Source organism: Ambystoma mexicanum, chromosome 7p (assembly GCF_040938575.1).
Source record: "Ambystoma mexicanum isolate Mex_15411 chromosome 7p, UKY_AmexF1_1, whole genome shotgun sequence".
Classification (NCBI taxonomy): domain Eukaryota; kingdom Metazoa; phylum Chordata; class Amphibia; order Caudata; family Ambystomatidae; genus Ambystoma; species Ambystoma mexicanum.
Window position 1 is genome coordinate 78,646,603 of NC_090939.1, and position 26,293 is coordinate 78,672,895.

A 26,293-nucleotide genomic window follows, 5' to 3' on the forward strand; every position below is an offset into this window, starting at 1 on the left:
TAACCTTCGGGGTCCTGTATAGTGCAGCCACCCAGTCCCGGATCTGTGGCCCGAAGCCCATTCGCTGGAGGGTGAGTGCCATGAATCTCCATTCGACCCTGTCGAACGCCTTTTCCGAGTCCAAGGATAGGACGCTCGCGTCAAGATCGGACCTCTGGGCATGGTGGAACAAATCTATAGTTTTTCGGATGTTGTCTGAGCCCTGACGACCTCCTATGAAACCCACTTGGTCTCCGTGGACTAGTTTCGGCAGGACCCCCTCTATCCGCCTCCCAATCACCTTAGCCAGGATCTTCACGTCAGTATTCAACAAAGATATCGGGCGGTAGGAGGCACACTCCGAGGGGTCCCTACCCTCCTTGGGAGCACCACTATGATCGCCTCCATCATGGAGTCCGGGAGAGACCCCCCCTCCAACACTGCGTTGAACACCTTTACCAGGTACGGAGCCAGGGTAGAACGGAACCTTTTATAGAAGAAGACTGAGTAGCCATCCTCACCCGGGGAGGTACCCCCCTTCATGCCGCTAATCACTCGCTCCACCTCATCCTCGGTCACCGGACCCTCCAACCCCTCCGCCATCTCCCTGGAAAGGGCTGGGATCTGTATAGAGTCCAGAAACCCCTCGATTTCCTCCTCATCCCCGTTATATTCAGACGAGTATAGTTTTTCGTAATATCTGCGTAATGCCTCTCCTATGTGGGATGCATCGTGGCCTAATTTCCCCTCCTCATTTTTAACTGCTCTCACCATTTTGCTTCTCTGGACCTCTCGCAGCTTCCAGGCTAAGATCCTGTCACCCTGTCCCCCTTCTCATAGTACCTCTGTCTGACCAGCTGGAGACTTCTCTCGGTTTTTTGGAGGAGGAGTTCCTTCAACTGGAGCCTGTAATCGTCCAGGGCGGCTATCCTGTCACGGTCTAAGGGCTCCGCAAGGGAACCCCCTGGTTGGAATTGGGCAATTTTCTCCCTCAGGCACCTTTCCTGGACGGCCCTTACCCTTTTTTCCCGGGCTCCTATTTTGATCAGGACTCCACGCAAGGTGGCCTTGAAGGCGTCCCAAAGGGTGTGTAGACCTACCTCCCCATTGTCATTAAACTCAAAAAATTCAGTGATGGCCTCAAGTACCTCCTGCGCTAGTACCTCATCTTTTAGTAGAAAGTCATTACACTTCCATCTCCCCCCGCGGTCGCTCAGCCCGTCCCTCGCTATAGTAACTCTGACTAGGTTGTGGTCAGACCAGGGGACCGGCTAAACCCCGTAGCCCGATATAAAGGGGAACAAGGACTCGTCCACCAAGATGTAGTCTATCCTGGAAAACGATGTGTGGATTGCTGAGTAGTACGTAAAGGAGGGGGTCTCGGATCTAGGGGTTGGGACCGTATCCACCAGGCCTAGTTCTGAATTAACCCTCTGGAAGGTTCGGGCCATGATTTCATCCGCTGCCCTGCCTGTTCGTTTCCTGTCCCGGATTGGGTCCAGGACCATATTAAAATCCCCACCCACCACCACCGTACCGTGAACAAAAAGTTTTAGTTTATCCCTCATCTCCTCCCAGAAATGTGCTTGGCCTTCGTTTGGACCGTAGATGGCCGCCAGGGTGAGTGGGGCCCCCTGCAGGGCTCCCCGGACTAGCAGATAGCGGCCCCCCGGGGTCTTTCAATATGGTTTCTTTTTCGAAGTTGACGCCTCTAGCTAATAGTATAGCCACCTCTCGTTTCTTTCCCTTGTGGGAAGCGCTGAAGACCTCCCCAATCCCACCACCCCGCAATTCGGGTTCCTTCCCCAGAGGCCAGTGGGTCTCTTGCAAGAAGAGGATGTCGAGCTTGGCTCTTCGGAACTCCCTACTAATCAGGGATCTTTTCGTGGGGGAATTTAAGCCCCGAACATTGAAGGAACCCACACCCAGGGCAGGCAGACTCTCAGCCATGATCTAAGTAATCTTCCCTCACGGTCAACGACTTTGTAATGCTCATTCCCGGTTGCTCCTTGAATTGTGCTTTGAACTCCCCACTTCCCCCCCACCCTTCCTCCCCGGGCGGACATGTAACAAAACCCCAACTGCCCCCCTACCCCAAATCCAAACTGAACCCCCTCAACTTTCGTGAACCCCCTCTCCCCCCCCTCCCCGGCGTCCAGCCAAATAGTTCCGCCAACACTGGCTTTTGGCCGAACCACCAGCCTGCCCCCTGTGGCCAGGCTAATCGCCCTTGAAGCTGATCCTCTTGAGCCCCCCAAACCCTCCCACGGCTGCATTCCTTTTGTGAGACCCATTTACTTGCTGTTCGTGGGGATGCAGTTAAAGATTAAACCTCCGACTCCTCCAAATGCCATTTAGATCATCATGGTTCGAGTCTGTTCTCAGTCCTCGGAATCGTTCCGACCGCTTTCCTTTGCTGGAGATGGGGTGTTCATTTTCCTAAATTTCCGCATCCCGGTTCTCTTTCTCCTGTCCCTCGACGGGCTGGGGTCACCGGGTCTGTCCCCCCCCGGGCCCGAAGGGCCCCTCCGGGGGTGCGTGTCCACCACGTATTCCTGGATCGCACCGCAGAGGTCTTCTTCTGACAGTCTTGGAAAAATGGCACCAATCTGGGTCTCGAACTACGGCATCTGAGCATTTGTCCCTATGGCAACTATAAGAGCATCTGAAACTGGCATATTACTGGGTGTGCGGTTCGATGTGATCTATCTGGGCATCTCTGGGAGTAATGCATTTGGGTGTCTGGAGCTATGGCATCAGAGAATCTCTGTGGCATCTATCTGGGTCTCTGACAGTATGATCATATTTCTGGCTGCCTGACATCAATGCATCTATCTGAGCGTCGGGTGGTCGTCGATCTGATCTATAATAATTCTGATCTGGGTACCCAAGACTATGTATATGAGCATGTGGAACTATGATGCTTACCTCTGGAGCTAAACCAGCAGCTCTCTGGGTGTCTGAGATTAAGCCATATTTCTGGGTGCGTCGAACTAGGAAATCTCTCTGGATACCTAGGAATGAAGCACCTATCTGTGGTCTGGTGTAAATACACCTATTGGAAAACATGGAGCATGCAAAAGCACCTGTCTTGGGTCCGACTGAGATCTTTGTGGGTGTAGTGCGGCCACCGTACACTAAATTAAAGAGCTTCATTTACAAAGCCATAGAGACGCAACCTGGCCCGCTTCCAGTTTATAAACAGACCGGTCGGCTTAATTTTGCTTAAGGATTAATTTGCTTGATGTGGTAGTCGGGTGGTGGACCTTGATTTTTGATCTTTGCTTGATTTGAAAAGGCGCAGGTTGGGGTTGCGTTCATTTTAACAATAAAAGAAATGCCCTGCAGATTTAGTGAACTAGCCCCTGGGATCTTTTTTTCCTTTGTACATCATTTGGTGTAAGCAAACATGTGATATATTTTTCCAGCAGATCCCCTGTCCCCCCCAGATTTTATGTGTCTCCTACGCCCCTGCATAGGATGATCAGAAGCTTGGACTCCTAATATAACTTACCATCTCTGTGATGAATTCAATAACCAGATCCTCCAGTATATCAACAGACTCTGTATAGGGGTTCTGGTCGTCCCCAAATCCATACATCATACACCGCACTAAGAGAAAGAAAAATGAGGAGTGTGACTTTTACAAGACAAATCACACACAAATACAGTGAAATTCTGAAAAGAACAAAGGCTGGTTAAATTAGTCATTTGTATGCATTATTTTCCAAACTTTGCAATCGCAATCCAAGATTTACCACTTTTCCAATAAGAATTTTACCAAGACTTGCACGATCCTGGGCAAAGCGCTACCTGCGCCCTAGTTGCTTGAGCTGTCAAAATTGGTTGCACATAGAAGCAGGCCAACTCCACTATTATTCACCAAACACAACCGGTTAACACCTGTCAGACCATTGCCGTTTGTAAATCAATACGACCAGGTCGGAACTACATTTGCTACATGAATCGCTCTAATCCAAGCCATCCACGATTTGGCACTGGTTTGGTCAATGTTAAGTTTTCATGACGCATGAGCTTTTGGCCCATCGTCTTCATCAGCAGAGCGGTGTCCAGCTGCTACTACTGAACTAGGAATTTCCTCAGTGATCGCATCCATTACGAACATCATTGGTAGCTCTTCTCAAGAAATAGTTGCTGACACTATTAATTGTGTAATTTTAACTATTTCACTGAACGAACAACATTATCTGTGAGAAACCTGAGGGCGTTCTCAGTTCCTTCTCCCAGATATCCTCTGCTCAGGTGGCCAGGGAAAGGCCGTCGCTTTTGGATCCCGACCCTGGGGGTGGAGATGCGAGGGAGGTTCTCCTGGGTGGAGGAGATTTGGGGAATGGAAGGACGATGTCCTTGGGTGAGACACAGTATTCCCCATTCACATTTCACAATGAACCTTCAGTCCCAGAAGCCTTTATAGGGTACTGTCAAACTCCAACTTTTTCATTCTTCAAAAATGACCCTCAGACATACCATCAGTATAGAGGGTCAAGAAAGAAATCAATAAGGAGGATACCTCCTTATATGGAGATGTTAGAGCCACATCCACCTCCTCTTGTTAATACAGGAAAATATAAGAATGCATCCTCACCCCCACCCGCCCCCTTTCCTACTTTTGTAGGTTATCATCGGTCTTCCCCTCTTTGACACACACCCACTGTCCCACATTCATATCCCTATAAGACTGGGACAAAGAGGCAACTGGAAGTAATGCACACTTCCATTTGTGTACATTACTTTGGTACTTAGACGAGGAAGAGGATTGTGAAGCACCAACATAACAGTCCGGCATGTCCCAGTAATAACCCGAACTATTGTCATGCAAAGGACTTGCACCTGCAGCCAATTGAAAGGCTACAGGTGCACAAATGGAGAGGCAAGCAAAAGGAAAGAAGAAACCCTGGAGACAGAGGCGGCAACCCGACACGTAGGAGGTTGGAGAGGGGACGGTTAAAAGGGCGCTGAGCGCTGCAGAAGAGGGAGAAAGATGCAGAGGACAGAACGGGCCGCAAGAGGGTCGACAGCCAGGGCTGTGGGACCTAGAAGACTCCAGGAAGCTGGAGACTGCAACAGAAAGTTTCAGAAGAAGCGAGCGCTGCTCGCCTGAGCTCCCAACAAGTGAAAGGGGGGGGTGAGAGAAAGCCAGAGAAGAAACCGAAGGCACCCGGGGGAGCGGCCGTAGACCGGTGAGTGACAGAGGGAACCCTTATGCCGGGGCACTCCAGGTGCTGGATTTGGAAAGAGGAAGATGCTGTTTGAATGAAAACATGTAATGAATGGGTCTGGAGACTGAATGGAAGAATATTGAATACCGAACAAGCTGCCAAATACTTTATACCAAACTAAGGAAAAGATATGCAAAGATGAAAATACCGCACAAGTGAAAAGAAAGTAATGTGCATTGATAACCACAGTGAAAAACAAGTGATAAGCATTAATGGACAAAGTGAAAATATGAGCTAAATGAAAGCCAGCAATGAAAGCTTATGAAGCAGGTGAAAAGTAGATGATAAGCACTATTGGATAGTGTGAAAGCAAGGTGGTGACAAGAGACAAACATCACAAAGTGAGTTGTGTGAAAGTCACGTTGTGGCTGAGTCAAGAAACTGCCAAGGAGGGACAGAATTGTAAGTGCACTAAGGACACAGGTTCAGAGAGGAAGCCTGTGTCGGCAAGGAAGTCCAATGCGAACAAGTGAACATAAAGTGCAAAGGGTTATCGGTTGTGTGACCTGTGATGGGTGGACCGTGTGGTCCGACCACTGCGCCTAGACCGAGGCTGTTTTGTTCGACAAGTGTTAAAGTAGCTAATGAAAGGAACAAGCCATGTGAACTGTTGAAAAGCCTGAAACGTTACAAAGTTGATTTGGAATATTTATGGAAAGTTAAAAGAATTGCATTGACTGACTTTGAAGCTAGAAGAGCTGCCTTCTCGGGGAAGGGAACCCTGAGGCCTTTTCTGAATTGCGTTGAACTTGGGGGAAGGGAACACAAGGCCTTTTGGAACTGTGTTGAACTCGGGGCAGGGAACCCCCAAGGCCTTTTGGAACTGCGTTGAACTTGGGGAAGGGAACCCCAGGGCCTTTTGGAACTGTGTTGAACTCGGGGCAGGGAACCCCCAAGGCCTTTTGGAACTGTTTTGAACTTGGGGAAGGGGAAGCTGAAGCACAAGCCAGGAACTGGAAGATGCCCAGAACTGTATTTTGAACACTTGTTTCTTTGGTTGCTGACATCCCTACACATTGTATATCTTTAGTTGAGAGGGCAAGAATAGGTTTTGGACACAGACAGACTCTGGAGTTGAACTTAATGACACAGACTATCCTTAGTTTCTTTAGGTAGGGAAATCCCACCTGAGCCAAGTACAAGTTATGCCTTATTCCATCCTGACATTTAAGAAATAAAACCATTTCATTTTTAGAAAAGTGAATCTGTTTCTGAGTCTTACTTCATGATGCCTTCACATATTACAGACACGCCTCCAACAAAATCTAGATTAGCGATTATAGGTGGCGCAACTTTAGCCATGTACGCCCCTTAGTCCAGATGATACACAATCAAGGTTCATGCCACTTTGCAGTACTAGGTCTGCCTCGTTTGATGTTCAGGAGGGAACTGTTAGGCTAGATAAGATTCTTTCCAGCGCATTTTAACATCATGCTCTAATGTGCGGCACGATGGCCAGGGATTGCAGGAAAAGCACAAGATTATCTTCTTAGAGCGCTTTCTTCACTCCTCTTCCCTGTTCAAGCGAAACCAGACTGAAGCTTACAACCGTTAAGCCTAATATTTTGACATGTGGCGTGCCCCCCACCCCAATACTCACAACTTTCACAATGACTTGTTAAATTTACGCGTATGCCTCAAATCCGGTTTACTACTTCTTTTGGCTTCTCTTCTACTCATATGGTTTCATCTTTACACAGATGACACATTAGCATATGGGCATAGCGAATGACCAACTGGTGGATAAAACCAGAAGCAGCTCAAGGCAAGTTAGACTGTATTATAAGTATTTTGGGAAATTTCCGACCACTGTACACCTTGGTTATGGACCACGGCCGAACACTGTACCCTTTGGTTATGGACCAAGGCTGAACACTGCACACCTTGGTTATACTCTCATGATGACTCAGTTGGTGTTAGAGATGGGTCGAGTTGATGGCTTTCAGCATGTTGTGTTGGAGACAAGATGATGCTTCCGCTGGGTTGAGTCAGCGTTCGAGACGAGTCGAGTGGATGGCTTCTAGTGGGCGAAGTTGGCGTTCGAGTCATGTCAACACAAGAAGCAACGAACCAGCGGGAGAGTCAAGAGGGGCTTCAATGGGCTGAATCATTGTTCAGATGGCTCAAAGGTAAGCAGATGAAAGTGCTTTGGGTGCAAAAAGCAGCACCACAGTCCAGCAGTGTCTCGAGCACGGTCAAGCTGGCTCAAAAAGCATATAGCGACTGGAGAGAGGCGTTGGGCTTCTTTTGCCCTTCTGAGTTGCTGGGACACCCAGTTCAGGTTCTCCATGGGCAAAGTGAGTCATTACCTTCCACACAAGGAAGGTTGCCACAGAGCATCTGCAGGCAACCTTCACCTACATTGAGCAGGACCCTGGTTCCAGTGTCCAGGCATCAGAGAGGCCTTAGTCCACAACAGTCACCCATGTGACTGTATTTCAAACCTGGGGTAGGTGGCCTATGAGGGAAACAATTGAACGAGACCTATCCTAGTGGTGGTGTGACAGAGGTGGTCCCTGGCTCCCTGGTATGCATGGACCCATGTCTGAATATTAGTGCTTTACTTCTTGGGCCAGATGCCCATCGGTCTCTGTCTTGGCCAGGCCTCTTTTTCTACTCTTTCAGGTGCTTTCTGAGAGGCTGCAATGACCAGCATGCACCAGACACGTCCAAACCTAGTGATGGATAATGGCTCCTGGGAAGCAGCACTGGAAGCAGCACTGGAGGTACAAGTACCACAATTAAACTTGACCAGACAGACATTTCCCGGCCTGGAACAGGAGGAACAGACTGGTCACCCAAATGGGAATAGACTATTTGTCCTGATTCAAAACAAATGGGAGACCCAACACCTACCCCACAAATCACAGAGTGGCTATTGGAGAGAAGTGGGTTAGCAGTTGCGGAGATGGAAACAGCAGGGAGGACACAAGGGAACACTCCCTAAATCTTTATGGACAAGGACATACTGGGGGGGGGGGAATAGAGAACAAACTTGTGACCGCATGGACTGCATGGCAGAGATGGAGACTGCAAGGGAGGCAGGTCTAAAGGCCCTTATGAAGACATCCAGGGCAAGTCCCAGCCAAGAGATGGGAGGAGTTGGCATCGCCTCAGAGGGAGAGTTTGGCGCATGGAAGTAGCAGACTTGAATGCCTAATAGGAGCAGAGAAGCCGCCTAGGCAGAAAGGGGATGACTATAAAATGCCATTGAGACATGTTTGGGTGAAGTTGGAGGAGCTGGAGGAAGACCAAGAGACAACGGAGAAAGGCACCGTAGGTGGAGTAGATCTTAGGAGTGTTTGGAAAGAGAGAAGGTAAGGTTTTGAGACTGAGTGTGGGACCTGCCTGGCCCTTCTTATGTGAGAGAGCAAGGGTAATTAGGAGGGGGTTGAGAGTAGGAGCGAGAGAGAGAGACAGAGACAGAGAGAGAGAGAGAGAGGTGAGTGAGAGGCAAGATGGTGGAGGAGAGTAGAGGCAGGGGTAGAAGGGACTTGAGAGGCAGGAGAAGTAGAGGCCAGGGGAGGGTAGAGAGGAGGGAGTGAGGGAGAGAAATGGAGAAGGGAGATGAATATATAAGACCAGGGGACAGAATGTGGAGAGAGGAGACAAAGAGAGTGGTAATGCACAGAGGAGAAAGGCAAAGGGAAAAGGTTGAGAAACAGCCATAAGGTGCAAAGGCACGCCAGGACGATCAGACTACCCCACTATGTCACCAAGGAAGTCCTTAAGGTAGTTTGAGAGATCAGGGAGACTATGGACTTTAGGCCTCCCTAGGATAGGTATAGACTAGGGTGCCTGGGATGTAGAGAACCTGCATTTCTATAATACCTGTTTAAGTAGTATCCAGGGCTAAGGAGGTAGAAGCCCCCTTCGAAAGAGGAGAGAAAGAATTCTGAGGGGTCAGTAATGCGAGATTGACACTTGGGTAGAGTTCTCTCACAAGTCACCATTTTATTAAATGATATGGGGTGAGATAAATGGCTATCTTTCCCTAAACTAACAAGAATGTCCCTACCTAACAAACTAAGGCAAATGGAAAATGACCTAATGTCCAAAAGTATCTGTCCCTCACACCAATACATACAACAAAATCGTACAGGAATTATTTGGTAGTTTAAAACTTCACAAAATAATATGTACATTCAAACACAAAAGTTATAAACCAGAATCCGTGTGACCAGGTTTGGACCCCCCCCCCCTTCCCTCCTTCCCCTGGATCAATTCAGGATGGTTCAAACCAATGTTCAATTTCGGGAAAGTTCTTTTCACTAGTCAGGTTCCACTCTAGTTAGAATACAAACGTTATTTTCATTCAATATGTCCCTCACTTGGCAAAGTGGCTATCTTAGTTCCAAAAGGTTTGCTCAAACTTAAAACAATTGTTAAAGTTTCTGCCACCTTCTGCTTGGCAAACCAAAAAGACTTTCTCTTACATATGAAGTCAGAAGACAATAGCTTTACTCTGAAGACCAATCACGTTTTTTTTAATCACATCACATTTCTCCTTCATAAACAACACCTTAGACAGGATGATCCAACATCTTTGTCAGGATAGTTAATTCAAAATGATCTACTTTACTCAGGATGATTATACAACAGTTTATACTTTAGCCATAGTGCAATTCCACCACAACCTTATACCACATTTATAGTACTTCAAATCATCTTCCTCCTGGTCCACTCGCCTGCCAGGGCTAACTACTATTTGTCCCTTTCTGGTTTACTCACCTGCCAGGATAAAACTCGTACTACTACTATAACTTGTACGGTGTGGTAAGGCTTGTTCCAAACTTTCCACAATTAAATCCTCAATGGGGTAAGTGGAATCAACAACTGATTCTTGGTTTAGTCTCTTGACTTTCAATACAATTGGCTTACAGCTTCTTTCACAACCATACTGTACAAAAGGACAATAGTTCTCACATTGATCTATTAGCCATGGGCAATACAGGTTATATTTCTCTCCTCCTTGATCCTTTCTACAAGGAGGGCTTCTCTCCTGCAGTCTTTGATTTCTATTTACACAACCTTTTGGCCGTTGACAATGTGCTTTGCAACTTCCTGCCTCAAGATATATTGTTCTAGGACTATTATGCTCAAATGGCCTTGGTGGCACTTTCAGCTTTCTGTGGAAATGCAGTCCCTTAGTTTTACTGTTGCCTCTCTTTGACTTGGGCAATGCGGGTTACAATATTTCATTATTGGATTTTGCCCCTTTTAGCAAGTTGCATTTACTTTGCTTTAGTATTGCCCCCTTTTGGCTTTGGCAATGCTAAAATGTTCCCATATTCGACATCTCTTAATAGGAGATATGGACCCAGTTTGTTTAACTTCAACCTGTCGTCTCCCTTCTGACTTGCCAGTTCTGCTTCTTCACTTGTCGGGACTCCCACAGCGTTTGACAGCTCCCATCAGCCTGCCACTGTTTGCGCTGACAGTCAATGGGGCGTTTACAGCTCCAAACGCTCACAGATGAAGACCTCACAACGAAGCGTATTACAGGACATAGAGAGCTGTCTACTACAGGGTAGTTGGCCACAATACTGCTTCACGCTGCGCATCCTCTGCATGTACCAGAAATCCCGCCCTTCACTGCGTTCTCTACACGGCATCCCGCTGTCGGCACAGCAGTGGCTCCAACTCCTGCTCCCTCCTGCTGCTTCTCTTTGACCTGTACCTGAAAGGCTTTTATATGTTTAAATGTCCCGCTCAGGTGTGGGTCATAACAACTAGACCGTTTACTACGGATTAGCAACTTTGAATCCCTCTTCCTCATCTCAGTACTAAGAGCATTATGAGACTTGAAGTCCATAATGTTCTTATCTGTTTTTACATTATTTATAGGATGTATATTTAAGCAAATTTTAAAGGAAGTAATGGTTTTTGCTTAGGTCTATGGTCTATAATCCAAACACAATCTACTATGAAAAACATGCCATTAAATATTCAGGCACTACGGAAACCCCATCCTCAGAAGAGGAGGAAAACCAGGTCTCTCCTGACCGAGTCACCACATTCCCTTGACAGTCTTCTCCTCCCATGTGACCCTGCCTCCTAAAACCACCCCCAGGCTTAGGATCAAGGTAGCAGCTACCTTTCCCTGGCCACATGGGCATAGACATTTGGCTGGGATTCTGTGATGACTCAGCAGGATTCTTCACAGGATACAGGGACAACCCTAGATTTCTAGCCCCAATTGCCTTTTTCTTGTATGCTTAGTTTTTAATAAAAACTGAAAACTAATTTGATTCCTCTTGTGACTCAATGATGAATCAACTAAGTGGAGGCTTCACTCACTCCAGCCATTTCAGCTTCCAGCCACAAGGGATTGGTCCATACAACTCCTGTTAATGGTCCAATCCAGGCTTCTCCAACAAGTGTACTTTCCCTTCTGAGGTGATACCGAGATTGCTCCGTCTACAGGAAGTGTGTGGGGGGGAGGGGCCTGGGACGGGGGGCGGAGACAGGAAATTTGGGAGTTCTAGCAAAATCCAAGATAATGGGATTTTTCTGTAGAGTGAAACTCTCTCCTTGGCTCCTCTAACTCTGCTCCTTCCGCTGTCTGTTCTCAGCTGAACAACCAGGGAGTGTTTTTGTTCCTTGGAGAATGTGTCAAGTCTTCTCAAGGGGATCACAGAGGGGACTTCGTGGGTGTGACCCACATGGTTGTTTTGGACACAGGCAGCCAAAACAGCTCAATACCAAAAAGGTCCCGTTATGAAAGACTCACTGTCTGCCAAACTGGCAATAACAGGATATCAATTTCTTGTGGCTGCATAACTGTTGGTGGAGCAACAAGTGGTTTTACGGTCTGTTACGCTGTGTGGTGGTGGTGGTGAATTCTCAGTCTCTCTTCAGTGGCAGTAGTGGAGGAGGAGCTCTGCTTCCGAAATCTCAAAACCTCCAGACCAGCGTGGAGCACGGCACAGAGCAACAAGTGGTTGCAAATGGTCTTACAGTCTTGCGGTTCGAGGGGTGAGAGGAGTCTCAACTGAAGTCTTTGGTGTCATTTCATCTACCCATAACACAGTAAACGCAAAGCGTTTGAGTCAGTTGACGGGTTTGGTGGGGTGGATTTCTTACAAAGCTAGCCCAAACCTCCATTGGTGCTTGAAATGGCAGCTGCGAAATTATGAAGCAGCAGAATTCTAATTACGGATAAGGGTCTGGCAGGCTCTAACAGAAATGGAAGAGATGATCTTAAATTGGGATAAGGACTTAGTTGTACAGTCAGCATCAACACAGAAGGGTGAAGGGGGGGTGGCAATGTCTGATGTTGCATCACACCCCTCTTCTCAGAAATAGTGGGGAGACTCTGCCTTCTTCGTTTCTTATGACATCAATGGTAACGTTGCACCCTATAGAGGGGCCAAAGATCATTCCATTGAACAGGGAGCCCACTACAACGAACCATAGTACTCCCTTGGCAACGGAACTGCAAAACTAACCCCCATCCTTCTGAGTGTGTTTCAATCTCCCGTCCTTCTGAGTGTGTTTCAATCACCCGGACAAGTGTGGAGTTGTCTGGGCGGGAAGCGACCGTCTTAGTGGAGGGACATGCCTGGCTTGTGCTTGGCCTCCATGGCCATTTTGAACAAATCTATTGTCTTGGACTACTCCTTCAAACGTCTCTGTCAATAAATGGAGGGTATTGCCAAAAGAGACTTCAGAACAACTTCTACGGGAGTGGATTTTTCTTCGGAACAATGGATTTGTCTTCTAGCCCTCTCCTAGAAAACTCAGAGGTTCCTTCCCCAACAAAGCCAAGATCAATTCTCAAGCACCCATTGAATGCAGATTTGTTCACCCCCCGCAACACAGCGTTGAGACGTGATTCAGCACTTGCGTCCCAGATGGATTCTTTGGGGCCAGCATTTATTTCTGCACTATACCTTGAAATACAATCATTGCTCAGACTTTATGATACCATCAATGATGTTGTGCAGGACAATGCAAAGTAGTTGGCCATGCTTGATACAAATGCTGCCTACTTGCTGGGAGGAATAAACAATGCTCCTTTGGTTCTTAAACCTCCAAATGTGGAGTCAACCAGCTCGGATAACATCTTGGCTAATCATGGTGCATATAGGGTGGCTGTTCTTGAAATTGTCTGGTGACCTGTGCTGGTAATAATACAGGGTGCCTGCCTAGGTCCTTATATGCCCAGGAGGGTGAACGTATATTCAAACAACAAAAATCAGGATGGGAGACCCACACTTTTGAGATTCAGGATAATTTAATCTCTGAATTTTGGTGATGATACAGATAATATATCAATTGTTAGCATAATAACAGACAGACGACAGTTGTACTTTTGATATGTAGGTGTACCACTAGGTTCCACCCTCAAGAGTGTGGAGGGTGCAAGCCTTCTGATGTTGCAAGAACTCTTGGATACACAGTTAACAAGGGTTTACAACACAAGAGCGAATGCAGCCCAGGACCTCAGTTGGTCCATGGGTATTGTCATAGGGAAAAAAAACAACAACAGGTGTGTACAAGTAGGCAAGGGGTGGAGTTGTGTCATAGATCGACACTGTAGTGTTTCGGCCACAGGGTACGAAGACTGGACGTAGGTGACAGGGTTGGCCTTCTTCAGGATGGAGGTGAAGGAATGAAACACTGTCCGTGGGTTATCTGTGGGATTCAATGACAGATAGTTTAGGAGGAGTGGGATCTCTAGAGTTAGTAGGTGATTTGCATAACTTATTAGTGACCAATTGGTGTCAGGACTGGTGCAAAGAGTAAGCACCAGTGAACAGAAGCTTACCATGAACCGACAAGCAGTGCGGCGGTAAGGGCTTCTGAGGCTCTTCAACCATGCGGGAAATCAACTGAAGACAGTGGCCCAGTGGCCACTGTTGCTGATGGAATTAGTCCAAAGAACCGTATCTGGAACAGGGGTCTACAGATGGCGGAAGCGTCAATCAATGGCGCCAGCAACTGGAAGGAAAAGGCAAGAGCTACTAATGGTCTTGTAACAGAAAAGGTTAACCGGTCAGGGGTGGTACATACCTGATCAGGGGTGAAGGAGCCAGGGGGCCGATTCAACAGAACCAGAGCGTGTGTGATGTCCGGTTCGAGTGGAGGCTATAGTAGCCTATATGCGCCCAAGTTGACGACAAGGCAGGAGCCTCCGTGAGGTGCAATGCGTAGGATACGCATGGAGGGAGGCATACATCGTGGTTTGTGGTGCCCGTGTGATTGAGCTGGTGGTCAAAGTGATCCAGAAAAAATGACTAACTGAGGGAGTGCCGGGTGAAGGTGCCTGTATATTCCAGCAATAGTCAGGATCACTGTGCAGCAGAAATGAGAGAGCGGTGAAATGCCAAAAAATAACAGGCATGAGGTTGGAGGCTGGGCGAAATCGTGTGAGGGACGTGGAGTGTCCCAGAATAGACTATGGGCCAGCGAGAAGTTGAGAAACCATTTGCAATTCTTCAAAACTTACTTGGTTACCAGAGCAGAAGCGTCTAGCTGTAGCGTTGCAGCATGTGCAAATGAAAGTGAAACTTAAAAAACTGCAAGTCACAGGTAGTACCCGCCCCCAGATCGGGTGGTCCAATCGGCTGTCAGCAAGTGGGCCAATGGGAGTGCCGTGTGTTGGAGAGGGACAAGCCCTGTCAATCAACGTTGGCTCCGGGCAGAGGATGCTGGGAAATGTAGTCCAGGGGGGTGTGGATGGTCGTGGTGTAAATACACTAGAATGCATTACCATTACCATCAAACCCGCGGATAAAGGCGGCAGTATTGTTTTCATTAACACCAAAGACTATAATCAAGAATGTTCCAGACTCCTGGCTGACACTACATCCTACAAAAAAACTCGCCAGAGACCCAACACCACGATTAAAGGAAGAAATCGCTAGTCGAGGAAGAAGGTTGGATATGCGAAGATGAGCGCAGATTCCTTAATAAATCCCACCCGAGGATACCCGCCATCTACATACTACCGAAGATACATAAGAATGCTGAAAAACCACCCGGAAGACCCATCGTCTCCGCATGCGATTCTTTGCTAGAACCACTGTCACTCTACACAGACTTCTTTATGAAACCCTTCATAGGGACCATGAAATCATATGTGAAAGACACAACGGACACCATCAAGATCCTACAAACAGTCACTCTAACATCAGATTGCATTTTAGTGACCATGGACGTGGAGTCCCTTTACACATCGATTCCACGAAAAGAAGGCTTAGAAGCACTCATGATTTGGCTCAAAAAGAGACCAGACATCACTACCACGCACACCAACTTCATACTCGAATGCATACGCCTCTCCATGACAGAGAACTTTTTCCTCTTCGAAAGACAGCTGTATCAACAAGTCAAAGGGGTGAGCATGGGCGCCACCTTCGCCCCGGACGTGGCCAACTTATATATGGCACAACATGAAGAAGAACAACTAACTAAGAGAGACCAATGGAGTTATTTATAGACGTTTGTCCCAAACTCCTTTCAAAGCCTTATAGACAATATTCAACAAAAGGGAACAAACCGTCTTTCTCTTCAGCTTATTCTCCAAACTCTACCCCTATTCCCACACACGGTCCGTGGACCAAATAAAGACCGCGTATAGGTTTTTAAGAATCAAATAGAATACAATTTTATGAAGGAAAAAACATAGCACATAGTATTCTTAAAAGTCAACATATCTAAATAGAATGTAAAACTTAGTGCACTTTGGTTAAAAAAACCACAATAAAAGTTCTAAATCAGTTTTAAATAAAACTCTGAAGAAAACTTTCACAAACCTGCCTAGGTGTCACCTATACACCCAAAATAAAACTCCTGCCTATACAAATCTAAACGAAGCAGTACAACAACAATTTAAACCCTGGTGTATAGTAACGCTTTTGGTAGGTAGCACTTTAAAACAACCCCTGTTCTAGGTTTGTTAAAGGTGTGTTGATAATCCACTGTCTGTTAATTGTCTACCCCTTACAGTTGCTACTTGGGTGACCGTAACCACAAGATTGGTCAATGTACAACACCTTATAATTTAAGGTGTTCTTATGCCCGACATGTTTCATTCAAAAAACATATTAGCCAAATTACTTGAAATTCATCAGGGGATCCAAAACAAGTCACATCATGTGGAAATGAAAGTGAAACCTAAAAAACTGCAAGTCACAGGTAGTACCCGCCCCCAGATCGGGTGGTCCAATTGGCTGTCAGCAAGTGGGCCAATGGGAGTGCCGTGTGTTGGAGAGGGACAAGCCCTGTCAATCAACGTTGGCTCCGGGCAGAGGATGCTGGGAAATGTAGTCCAGGGGGTGTGGATGGTCGTGGTGTAAATACACTAGAATGCATTACCATTACCATCAAACCCGCAAAATCCGCTATACACACAAAAGATAAACACATTCCAAGACAAGTGTTAACTGTCGGAGAAGATGAGGTATGTCTCCACGTAGGGATGCTTCCAAGTTGCTGAAGGCTTTAATGAAGGACAACCTGCAATCTCAGTTTCGCTGAAGCAAATACTGTTAAGTAAGGATGAAGAAGGGAACGTCTTCACTGTGGATGTTTGTACACATTCCTCTGAAGGAGGAAGGATGTCGAGACGAGTCCAAGTAGCTCTTTCCAGTTCCAATGAACCCTGGCTCTAGAAATAGAACCCGGGGGAGGATCACAACATTAATTTGACAGTACAGCCCACAACGTGGTTCCCATGTACACTGCCGTTGTTGGTTACAAGATTGCAGAAGGAAAGCAAAAGCGAGCGCAGTACTCAGTTTACCAAAAAAAAGGGGGGGGGGGGAGACAGTAGACTGCTGGTATGTAAAGCTGAATCTAGCTCCCGTCTGTCTTCACGCATCACTCGGTACATCAGTTGAGAAAAGGTCACCTGTGTAGTGAATGTACAATCGCTCTCATCCGTCCTACCGATTCACTCAGTATGGTCGCTAACAATCCTCCGGAACGGTAAATAGAGGCAGGGGGCGTGGTTACCCAAACATGAAGACGGCCACATTTGGAACAGCAACAATCCTTACCTCAACAACATCTTAATTTGGCGCAGATACATAGATGAGCTCATCTGGCAAGGAAGTCAGACCAAACTCATTTCTTTCCATCACTGGCTCAATCAAAGGAACCCCCACATCAGATTCACTCAAGAATGGGACCACCAGACCATCAACTTTCTGGACTTACACATTTATCGCACTGGCAAAATTCTCAAGACTGAGCTGTTGAGAAAACCAACAGACAGGAACACCCTTTTACACTTCTCCAGCTACCACCCAGTCGGCCTCAAATACAACTTACCGTATGGTCAATTTCTCCGGGTCAGAAGAAATTGCACAGAGAGAGAATTTTGAGATCCATGCACATCAACTCCAACAACGTCTCACCGACAGCGGATACCCCAAAAAAGCCGTAAAAATGGCCAAAAAGAGAGCAGCTAACACAGATCGTACCATCTGCCTCACCACAAAAGAGAAGAAACCGATGGAACAAAGTGTCTGTGTTACTACATTCAGTCCTATTAGCAACCTAACCAAATGTGCGATCAACAAACACTGGCACCTTTTCAAAAATGAAGGCACACTAGCTAAGAAACCGCTTTTCGCCTTTAAGAAAAACAGAAACCAGGGGGTGCGGCTGAGCGACACGCCATGCGGACGTGCCTGCTGTGAGCTCCGTATGCAGGCGCCCAAATTCATATATAACCTAACACCGTAATTTTTTGGCTGATTTGTGCCCGCTGACGATGCGACCCAAAGTGGCACCCTTGGAGAGCGAGCTGGGACACCTGAAGCCCGTGGGAGTCAGTATCTCTGTCCGAGATCCTCCCGGGGACGAGTAGCGAAAATGGCACCCACCGAGAGTTTCGTTGAGCACCAGTCGGAGGTCTCCCGCCGGCTGATGACTGCATGAGCAGCCTGCTGTACCCTCAGGTGCAGCGGACCGCATCGCCTGCGGAGAAGAGGGAGAGCGGGCATTCCGAGACTCCCCGCGGGTCTGTCAGACCTCGCCGGAGGGGAGACTCAGAGGAGAGGGGCCGCGGCCTGTGGGAGCTCTGGGGGCTCTGGGCGCGTGGCTTGGCTGAGTCCCTAGGGGCTTGACTCCTACTGCTGGTGCACTCTCTCCCTCCCCCCTGTACTCCCGAAGACCTTCCAGCGCCGGATGCCGGAGCAGAGCGCCTGTTACCGCGCTCCAGGGAAACAACGTCTTGACGGGTCCGGGGCGCCGGAGCACATCCCCTGAGCCTGCTGTGCAGCTGACTTCGGCGGCAGCCTCGCGCGTGTTGTGACGGCCCAGGTGGCGTGGAGATAAGGAAAAGATTATGGCGGCCGCCAGGGGTTCCTCCACAGTGCAATTCCGAGGCGTGACACTCCAGCTCCTTCAGGATCTCTCGCCATACACACTTGCTAACAGAAGACGGCTGCGCAACGTAACGTCTTGGCTGAGATCTAAGCAGATCAGTTATCGCTGGGGATATCCCTGTAAATTACTTTTTGATTTCCAGAATCAACATCACATGATCTTATCGGAGGAGGAGGAGGCCAGTGCCTTGATGGCGGGAGCAGCCGGATCCGGCTCCACAGACTCCTGCTCTCAGGCCTCGACTGAATTAACTTTTGCCCCCTCGCCAAGAGATAAGCGGAGGAAGCCCCGTGGCTGGCGCCGTTTGGAGCCGGCTCCTCAGCGGGAAGTGGGAGACATGGAGAGCGTGGAGGTTCAGATCCCCGATGAGATTTCGGCAGAGGGGGATGGCCTGGCGAATGGTTGACCCGAATGCTCAGTCGATGCAAGCTCCTGGATTTGACAAACAGAGGGGATTTACCCCTCACCTTCTCCTTTGGAGGATAGCCTGGGACTCCTCATGTGGGGGACCCCCTCTTGGGCTGGTCACACTTGGGAGCTCTGTTTGGTAGTTTCTTTTTCTGCAAGAGACCCAATTATGTCCTGCGGGTGAACCACGTCTTAATAATAAACTCTACCCCATAAAATGTTTTGTTTCTGGTGGGCTCAAAAAACGAGGTGGCGCCATCCTAGTTCGCAAAGGTACTCGCTTTAGGGCTCTGGAGGTGGTCCGAGACGAAGAAGGGAGGTTCCTGTTGGTTGTGGGGCTGTTGGATGGGCGCAAAGTCACACTAGTCTCAATATATGGTCCAAATGTTAAACAAGATATATTTTTTGCAAAGCTATTCAAAGCCCTTTTTGACCATGCGGATGGGGAAATCATCCTGGGGGAAGGTTTTAACACCGTCATAAATCCTCTTATAGATAAAACTCTATCCCCATCTTTGGCAGATAAGAAGAACTTTAGAGCACTTACTACCTTACTGCGTGAACACTCCCTTATTGAGATCTTGCGCTATTGTCATCAAAATGAGAGGGATTACACTTATTTTTCAGCGGTACATGGTGTTTTTTCTAGGTTAGCTATGTTTCTGGTTACCGATTCCCTGGTCCCACTGGTAGGGGCAGTGGAGATTCTGCCAGAGGCTCTCTCTGACCATGCACCTGCGAGACTCACGTTTTCATCCTTCCACGAGACCCCGCCTCAGAAGCCCCCCTGGAGGCTGAACGATTTTTTACTTGAAGACCCATTAGTCCGCACACACATAAGGGTAACCTTAGACTCCTACTTCCGTGAGAACAAAATGGGAGACGTGAACTTGGGGACACTCTGGGATGCAGCCAAGGCGGTAATCAGGGGTCATCTGATTGACCAGGCAATCCAGAGAGGAAGGGCCAGGAAGGTACTGCAAAAACATTTAGAAGAGGAAGCTCGCAGGCTCGAACAGATATATAAAACGAAAGGTTCTCGACGGTCCCTGAGGGACATGCGAGTAGCGAAGAGGGCGCTAGAAGCACATCACATGGGTAAGGCGGCTTACTCAATGCTGCTCACCAAACAATATTTTTACTCGAAGGGGAATAAAGCGAACAAACTCCTTGCTGCCAAATTAAAAAAGCAGAACCGACAAAACAGAATAGACGCTCTGAGACACGAATCTGGGAAGTATATCTATTCAGAGGAAGGCAAACTCCAAATTGTCAAGAAATTCTTTGTTGAACAAATCGCCCCCCACCTAGGAAATCCACAGATCTCTAAAGACTTCTTGGCTGGAGCAAATCTCCCACAAATCTCTAAAGCCTTGCACGAGTTATTGGAAACCCTGATAACCACACAAGAAGTGGAACTGGCTATTAAGACCCCCCCCTTGGGTAAAGCCCCAGGCCCAGATGGCTTTACCAACAAATTCTATAAAGTATTCTCGCCCGAGCTTGCACCTCACCTCACAGACATATTTAATCTTTTATGGGAAACGGGTTCAGTCACTCGTCCCATGGCAGCCTCCTCCACTACTCTAATCTTAAAACCTGGGACGGACCCGACAGATTGTACCTCATACCACCCTATAGCTCTACTTAATACAGATCCAAACCTGTTTAGCAAAATTATAGCCCAGCGCTTAGGTGAGGTGCTCCCAGCTATCATAGATAAAGACCAGACCGGATTTATCCTTGGGCACTCGGCACATGATAATATTCGCAGGGCGATAGATCTGGTTGCCCTCGACTCCACTATCCCGGGCCCGTTGTCCTTTTTATCCCTAGATGCCCATAGGGCATTTGATAGAATGGCCTGGGATTATTTGATTTTAGTGCTGAAGAGTTTTAGATTTGGCCAGAAATTTTCCAAATTAATCCTTTCAAACTTTCAGATTCCCTCAACCCAAATTAGAATGAATTCACTTTGGTCGGCCCAAATTCCGCTGGGCAAGGGGACTAGGCAGGGGTGCCCCCTTTCTCCGTTAGTCTTTGCCCTTGCTATTGAACCCTTAGTCCAGCATATCCGTCTACATCCGAAGATTAAGGGCTTTACAGTCGGGAATCAATGTCACAAAGTCGCGTTATATGCAGATGACATCCTCTGTTTTTTTAAAGAAGCTCGAACCTCACTCCCGCCCCTCATGGACCTCCTTGCTCAATTTGGGAAGATCTCGGGATTCACAATAAACATGGCCAAATCAATGGGGTTAAACTTGTCAAACTCCTGAGACCCTGAGAGCTATGCAGAGTCTCTGCTCCCTCCAGTGGACGAACGCCTCCATTAGGTATCTCGGATTTCAGCTAACTCTGACCTTCGTGGGTCTGCTGAAGGCCAATGTCCCTACATTATTAAAAGAAGCCAAAGAATCCCTAGGGAGATGGTCACTTCAGGAAATATCTTGGCTGGGGCGAATAAGCGCTATCAAAATGGTTTTACTCCCCAGGCTTCTATATACATTCCAGGCACTTCCCATAATGATCCCTGATCGAGATCTCTTAGGACTTCAGATGGAAATATATTGCTTTGTTTGGAAGCGCAAAACTCCCCGTATCCAACGCAAGCTCTTGACACGCGGCAGCTTGACGGGAGGGCTGGGTCTCCCTTCAATTGTTAGATACTACCGTGCTTCCCAATTAGCCGCCATTCTGAGATGGTCTTACCCAAAAGAACCCCCTAGATGGCAGGACATTGAACAACACTGTACCGAAATGCCCCCAAGTCATCTGCCCTTTCTCCCTCGGGAAACGCGTATACACAGAGGATCCCTTCTCCCTTCCCCAAAAAAACCACACTCCGTGCATGGGATAGATCCTGTGCTCAAAGAGGTTTTGCGCCGGGACAAAGCCCAGTGTCTCCGGTATTGCAAAACCCAGCTTTTGCCCCTGGGCTTCAACCTAATTCTTTTCTTCTATGGTTGAGAGAGAAACCTCTGAGACTAAGTGACCTTTATGAGAACAACTCCCCTCTAACCTTCGACCAGTGCAAAGCAACATTCAATCTTCCAGAGACTGAAAGGTTTAGGTACATCCAGCTCCGTCACTGGATAACTAATCCAGGTGTGAAAAAGGCAGCCACTAGATCCCCCACAGGATTAGAGCTGACGATGATGGAAGGTCAACTCACCCAAAGGGTGGCTACATGCTACCGCCTGTTAGAGGAGGACGCTGGAGAGGAGAAAATGCCCTATATGTTGGCCTGGGAAAGAGACCTAGGAAGGGAAATCAATCAGGAGTCTTATGGGGAAGAGCCCACAAAGTCTCCAGATGTACTACGGTGAGGGAGTGTGCGCTCAAAATTTGTTTTCGCTGGTACTTTTCCCCGCAGAATCTCCATGCTATTAATCCCAATTATCCCGATACCTGCTGGCACGGATGTGGGGCAAGGGGGGACCTAGGCCATCTGTGGTGGTATTGCCCAACCATCCAGTCTTTCTGGCTGGATGTTAGATCTAAGATCAAAGACATTTGTGGAACTGTTCTCCCCATGGATCCGCTGATAATGGCACTGGGAGCTACCCCAGATGACGGTACATACCCAGTCAGGTCCCAGAGAGGAATTGAAATCTCATCTGCTTATGGCAGCCCGGCTCACTCGTGCCAGATTCTGGAAAGACATTAAAGGCCCCCATTTCGCATACTGGTGGGCTAAGCTATGGGACTTACTGGGCTTGGAAAAGTTAACGGCCACATTGGAAAGAAAGATGGCTAAGTTCTCAAGAATCTGGGGACCTTTCCTAGAACATGTTGCCGAGAGGGAGCATATGTTTTTTCAACCTCGCCTGATCAAATACCTTCTGAGACCTTAATGGACTTCTAACATGGACATGGTGGAGTACCCAGGAGGGTCCCTGAATTAAGATGGGGCTATCAGAGCCTGAGGCTGTGTTTTTAGTTGGTGGATAATATGGACCGTTTTTTTTTTTCCTTCTCTTATCCGATCTCTGTTTTAAAAGTGTTCAGCTTGTGTTAAATCTCTCTCATAAGATGCCAGTTATTCATGAATTAGATGGTTTGATGAATTTATACTGATGAAATATCGCTGGGTTGATTTCTTGTAATTGTTCCTAATATTCTTCCACATGAATGTATTGGATGATTTCATGATTGTATGATATTTCAATAAAAATATATTTTGTCAAAAAAAAAAAAAAAACAGAAACCTCCGAGACACCTAGGTCCATACCTTTCTCGAGCCTGAAAAGGAGACTTCCACCCTATGGAACCTACCACCCGTGGTCGGCCATTTCAGCTGTTGACATTGTGTGGCCTGTAAATTCACTAAAACCAGTAAAACCTTTGACCACAATGACTTCCATTGGACCCTACAGAACCACACAAATTGTGAAAGCAAACATGTGATCTATGTCATTGAATGCCCGTGCAATTTACTATACATTGGCAAAACTATTAGGCCAATTAAGCAACGCATCAGCGAACACAGGTCTTGCATCAAAAATTGCGTGGCAGACAAACCTCTAGTCGACCATTTTCACAAAAAAGGACACAGTAACAAACAATTCATGTGGATGGTCCTTCAGCAACTTAACCCACAGAAACAAAAACAGTCTCAGCATTACAGTTGAATGGAAACATTTCTGGACGTAACTGCCACCACTGTCTCCTTTCACCCCTGTGTGATTCTTTATTCCCACCCTGCACTCTCTAATAGAGGTCCATTAGCTGCATTCTACCATTTAGAACCAGTGTACACCGTTAGCTCTCCTCTATGTGGTAACAGTAACGGTTTTGATCCCCAACGAGTTGACCATGACCAAATGGAATTGACATTTGTGTGTTGTTTGACTATGCCGTTTTTCCAACACTATGCCTAGACCATGTCATGCCACCCAATGTCTAGACACTCCATGGCACAAGCACAGAGTATAATATTATACAGATTCACCCTAATTGTTTGACTTATTCTTCTACTGTCCGATACAGTCACCCAATTAGTAACTAGGAATATGTACATCCTGTTTTTGAACATTGAATTGCAAACCGTCACCCTAAATATGCACATGTATTTTGTGTTCTAGCAAAAACGAATCACTTAAACATTTAGTGCTATTTTGTACTAAACTAAGATCTGAGAGGACAATTCACCTGGGTCCCTGGAGCCTAAACCATCCATCCTTGTATGCAGACGACTGGAGGAAGTTGATGTTTCAGGGGACTGATTTAAAACTAATACTTCCTTTAACACGGTTGTGGGAAATAATTGAAACACGTTTGACACCAACAGAAGGAATATTCCTCGTAAACAGTAACATTCGATGAAATAACATATGTTGATGTTAGATGTGGAAGTCATGGAAATGGATGGTTTGTTGGAGTTTGTGATATGATATATGTTAATATGTGTGTGTACATGTTGTACTTATTTTAAAGGTTTGTAAAAACCAATAAAATTATAAATAAATAAAAATATGCACATGCTGGTTTTTGAACATCGAATGGCTCTTAAAACGTATACCACGCTCATCCACATTTTATGTGCTTGTATTTGTCACTCCAGTCACCACCCAAGTCAGTCACTATGGACTTGCACCTGTACTGTATTTTCATAACCTTGCTCGTGTTCAGCTTCGCTACACACACATCTGCACAGTCGCCACTCGTGGCATTAACATGGTCAGTCACGTCACTATTGAACTTGCTATGAACTTTCATTACATTGCTCCTGACAGTACTCCATGCGTTCTGGTGTATTTACACCACGACCATCCACACCCCCGGACTACAATTCCCAGCATCCTCTGCCCGGAGCCAACGTTGATTGACGGCCTTGTCCCTCTCCAACACATGGCACTCCCATTGGCCCACTTGCTGACAGCCGATTGGGCCGCCCGATCTGGGGGCGGGTACTACCTGTGACTTGCAGTTTAAGTTTCACTTTCATTTGCACATGCTGCGACGCTACAGCTAGACGCTCCTGCTCCGGTAACCAAGTAAGTTTTGAAGAATTGCAAATTGTTTCTCACCTTCTCGCTGGCCCATAGTCCATTCTGGGACACTCCACGTACCTCACACGATTTCGCCCAGCCTTCAACCTCATGCCCGTTATTTTTTGGCATTTCACTGCTCTCTCATTTCTGCTGCACAGTGACCCTGACTATTTCTGGAACATACAGACACCTTCACCCGGCACTCCTCAGTCATTTTTTCTGGATCACTTTGACCACACAGCTCAACCACACGGGCACCACAAACCATGATGTATGCCTCCCTCCATGCGTCTCCTACACAATGCACCTCACTGAGGCTCCTGCCTTGTAGTCAACTTGGGTGCATATAGGCTACTATAGCCTCCACTCGAACCGGACATCACACACGCTCTGGTTCTATTGAATCGGCCTCTGGCTCCTTCACCCCTGATCAGGTATGTACCACCCCTGACCGGTTAACCGTTTCTGTTACAAGACCAAAACCACTAGTAGCTCTTGCCTTTTCCTTCCAGTTGCTGGCGCCATTTATTGACGCTACCGCCATCTGTAGACCCCTGTTCCAGATACTGTTCTTTGGACTAATTCCACCAGCAACAGTGGCCACTGGGCCACCGTCTTCACCTGACTTCCCGCATGGTTGAAGAGCCTCAGAAGCCCTTACCGCCGCATCGCTTGTCGGTTCATGGTAAGCTTCTGTTCACTGGTGCTTGTTTACTCTTTGCACCAGTCCTGACACCAATTGGTCACTAAGAAGTTACGCAAATCACCTACTAACTCTAGAGATCCCACTCCTCCTAAACTATCTGTCATTGAATCCCACAGATACCCCACAGACAGGGTTTCATTCCTTCACCTCCATCCTGAAGAAGGCCATCCCAATCACCTATGTCCAGTCTTCGTACCCTGTGGCCGAAACACTACAGTGTCAATCTATGACACAACTCCACCCCTTGCATACTTGTACACACCTGTTTTTTTCCCCCTATGACAAAATTCCCATGGACCAACTGAGGTCCTGGGCTGCATTCACTCTTGTGTTGTAAACCCTTGTTAACTGTGTATCCAAGAGATCTTGCACCATCAGAAGGCTTGCACCCTCCACACTCTTGAGGGTGGTACCCAGTGGTACACCTACATATCAAAAGTATACTGTCCGTCTGTCTGTTATTATGCTAACAATTGATATATTATATGTATCATCACCAAAATTCAGAGATTAAATTATCCTGAATCTCAAAAGTGTGGGTCTCCCATCCTGATTTTGCTGTTTGAATATATGGGGACCTGTGCTGAAATAGTCTGGCAAGCTGTAGCTCAACACCCGAC

At 47.2% G+C, this 26,293-nt stretch overlaps 1 protein-coding gene across 1 annotated transcript in view; it reads right to left on the reverse strand.

Annotated features, from left to right (window-relative positions):
• Positions 1-26,293, reverse strand: part of TAF13 (TATA-box binding protein associated factor 13) — a 79,669-nt gene that overhangs the window by 16,654 nt on the left and 36,722 nt on the right. The window contains exon 3 of the mRNA XM_069635819.1: positions 3,494-3,591. Within this exon, the coding sequence (XP_069491920.1) occupies positions 3,494-3,591 (98 nt within the window). The remainder of the gene's footprint in view (positions 1-3,493; positions 3,592-26,293) is intronic.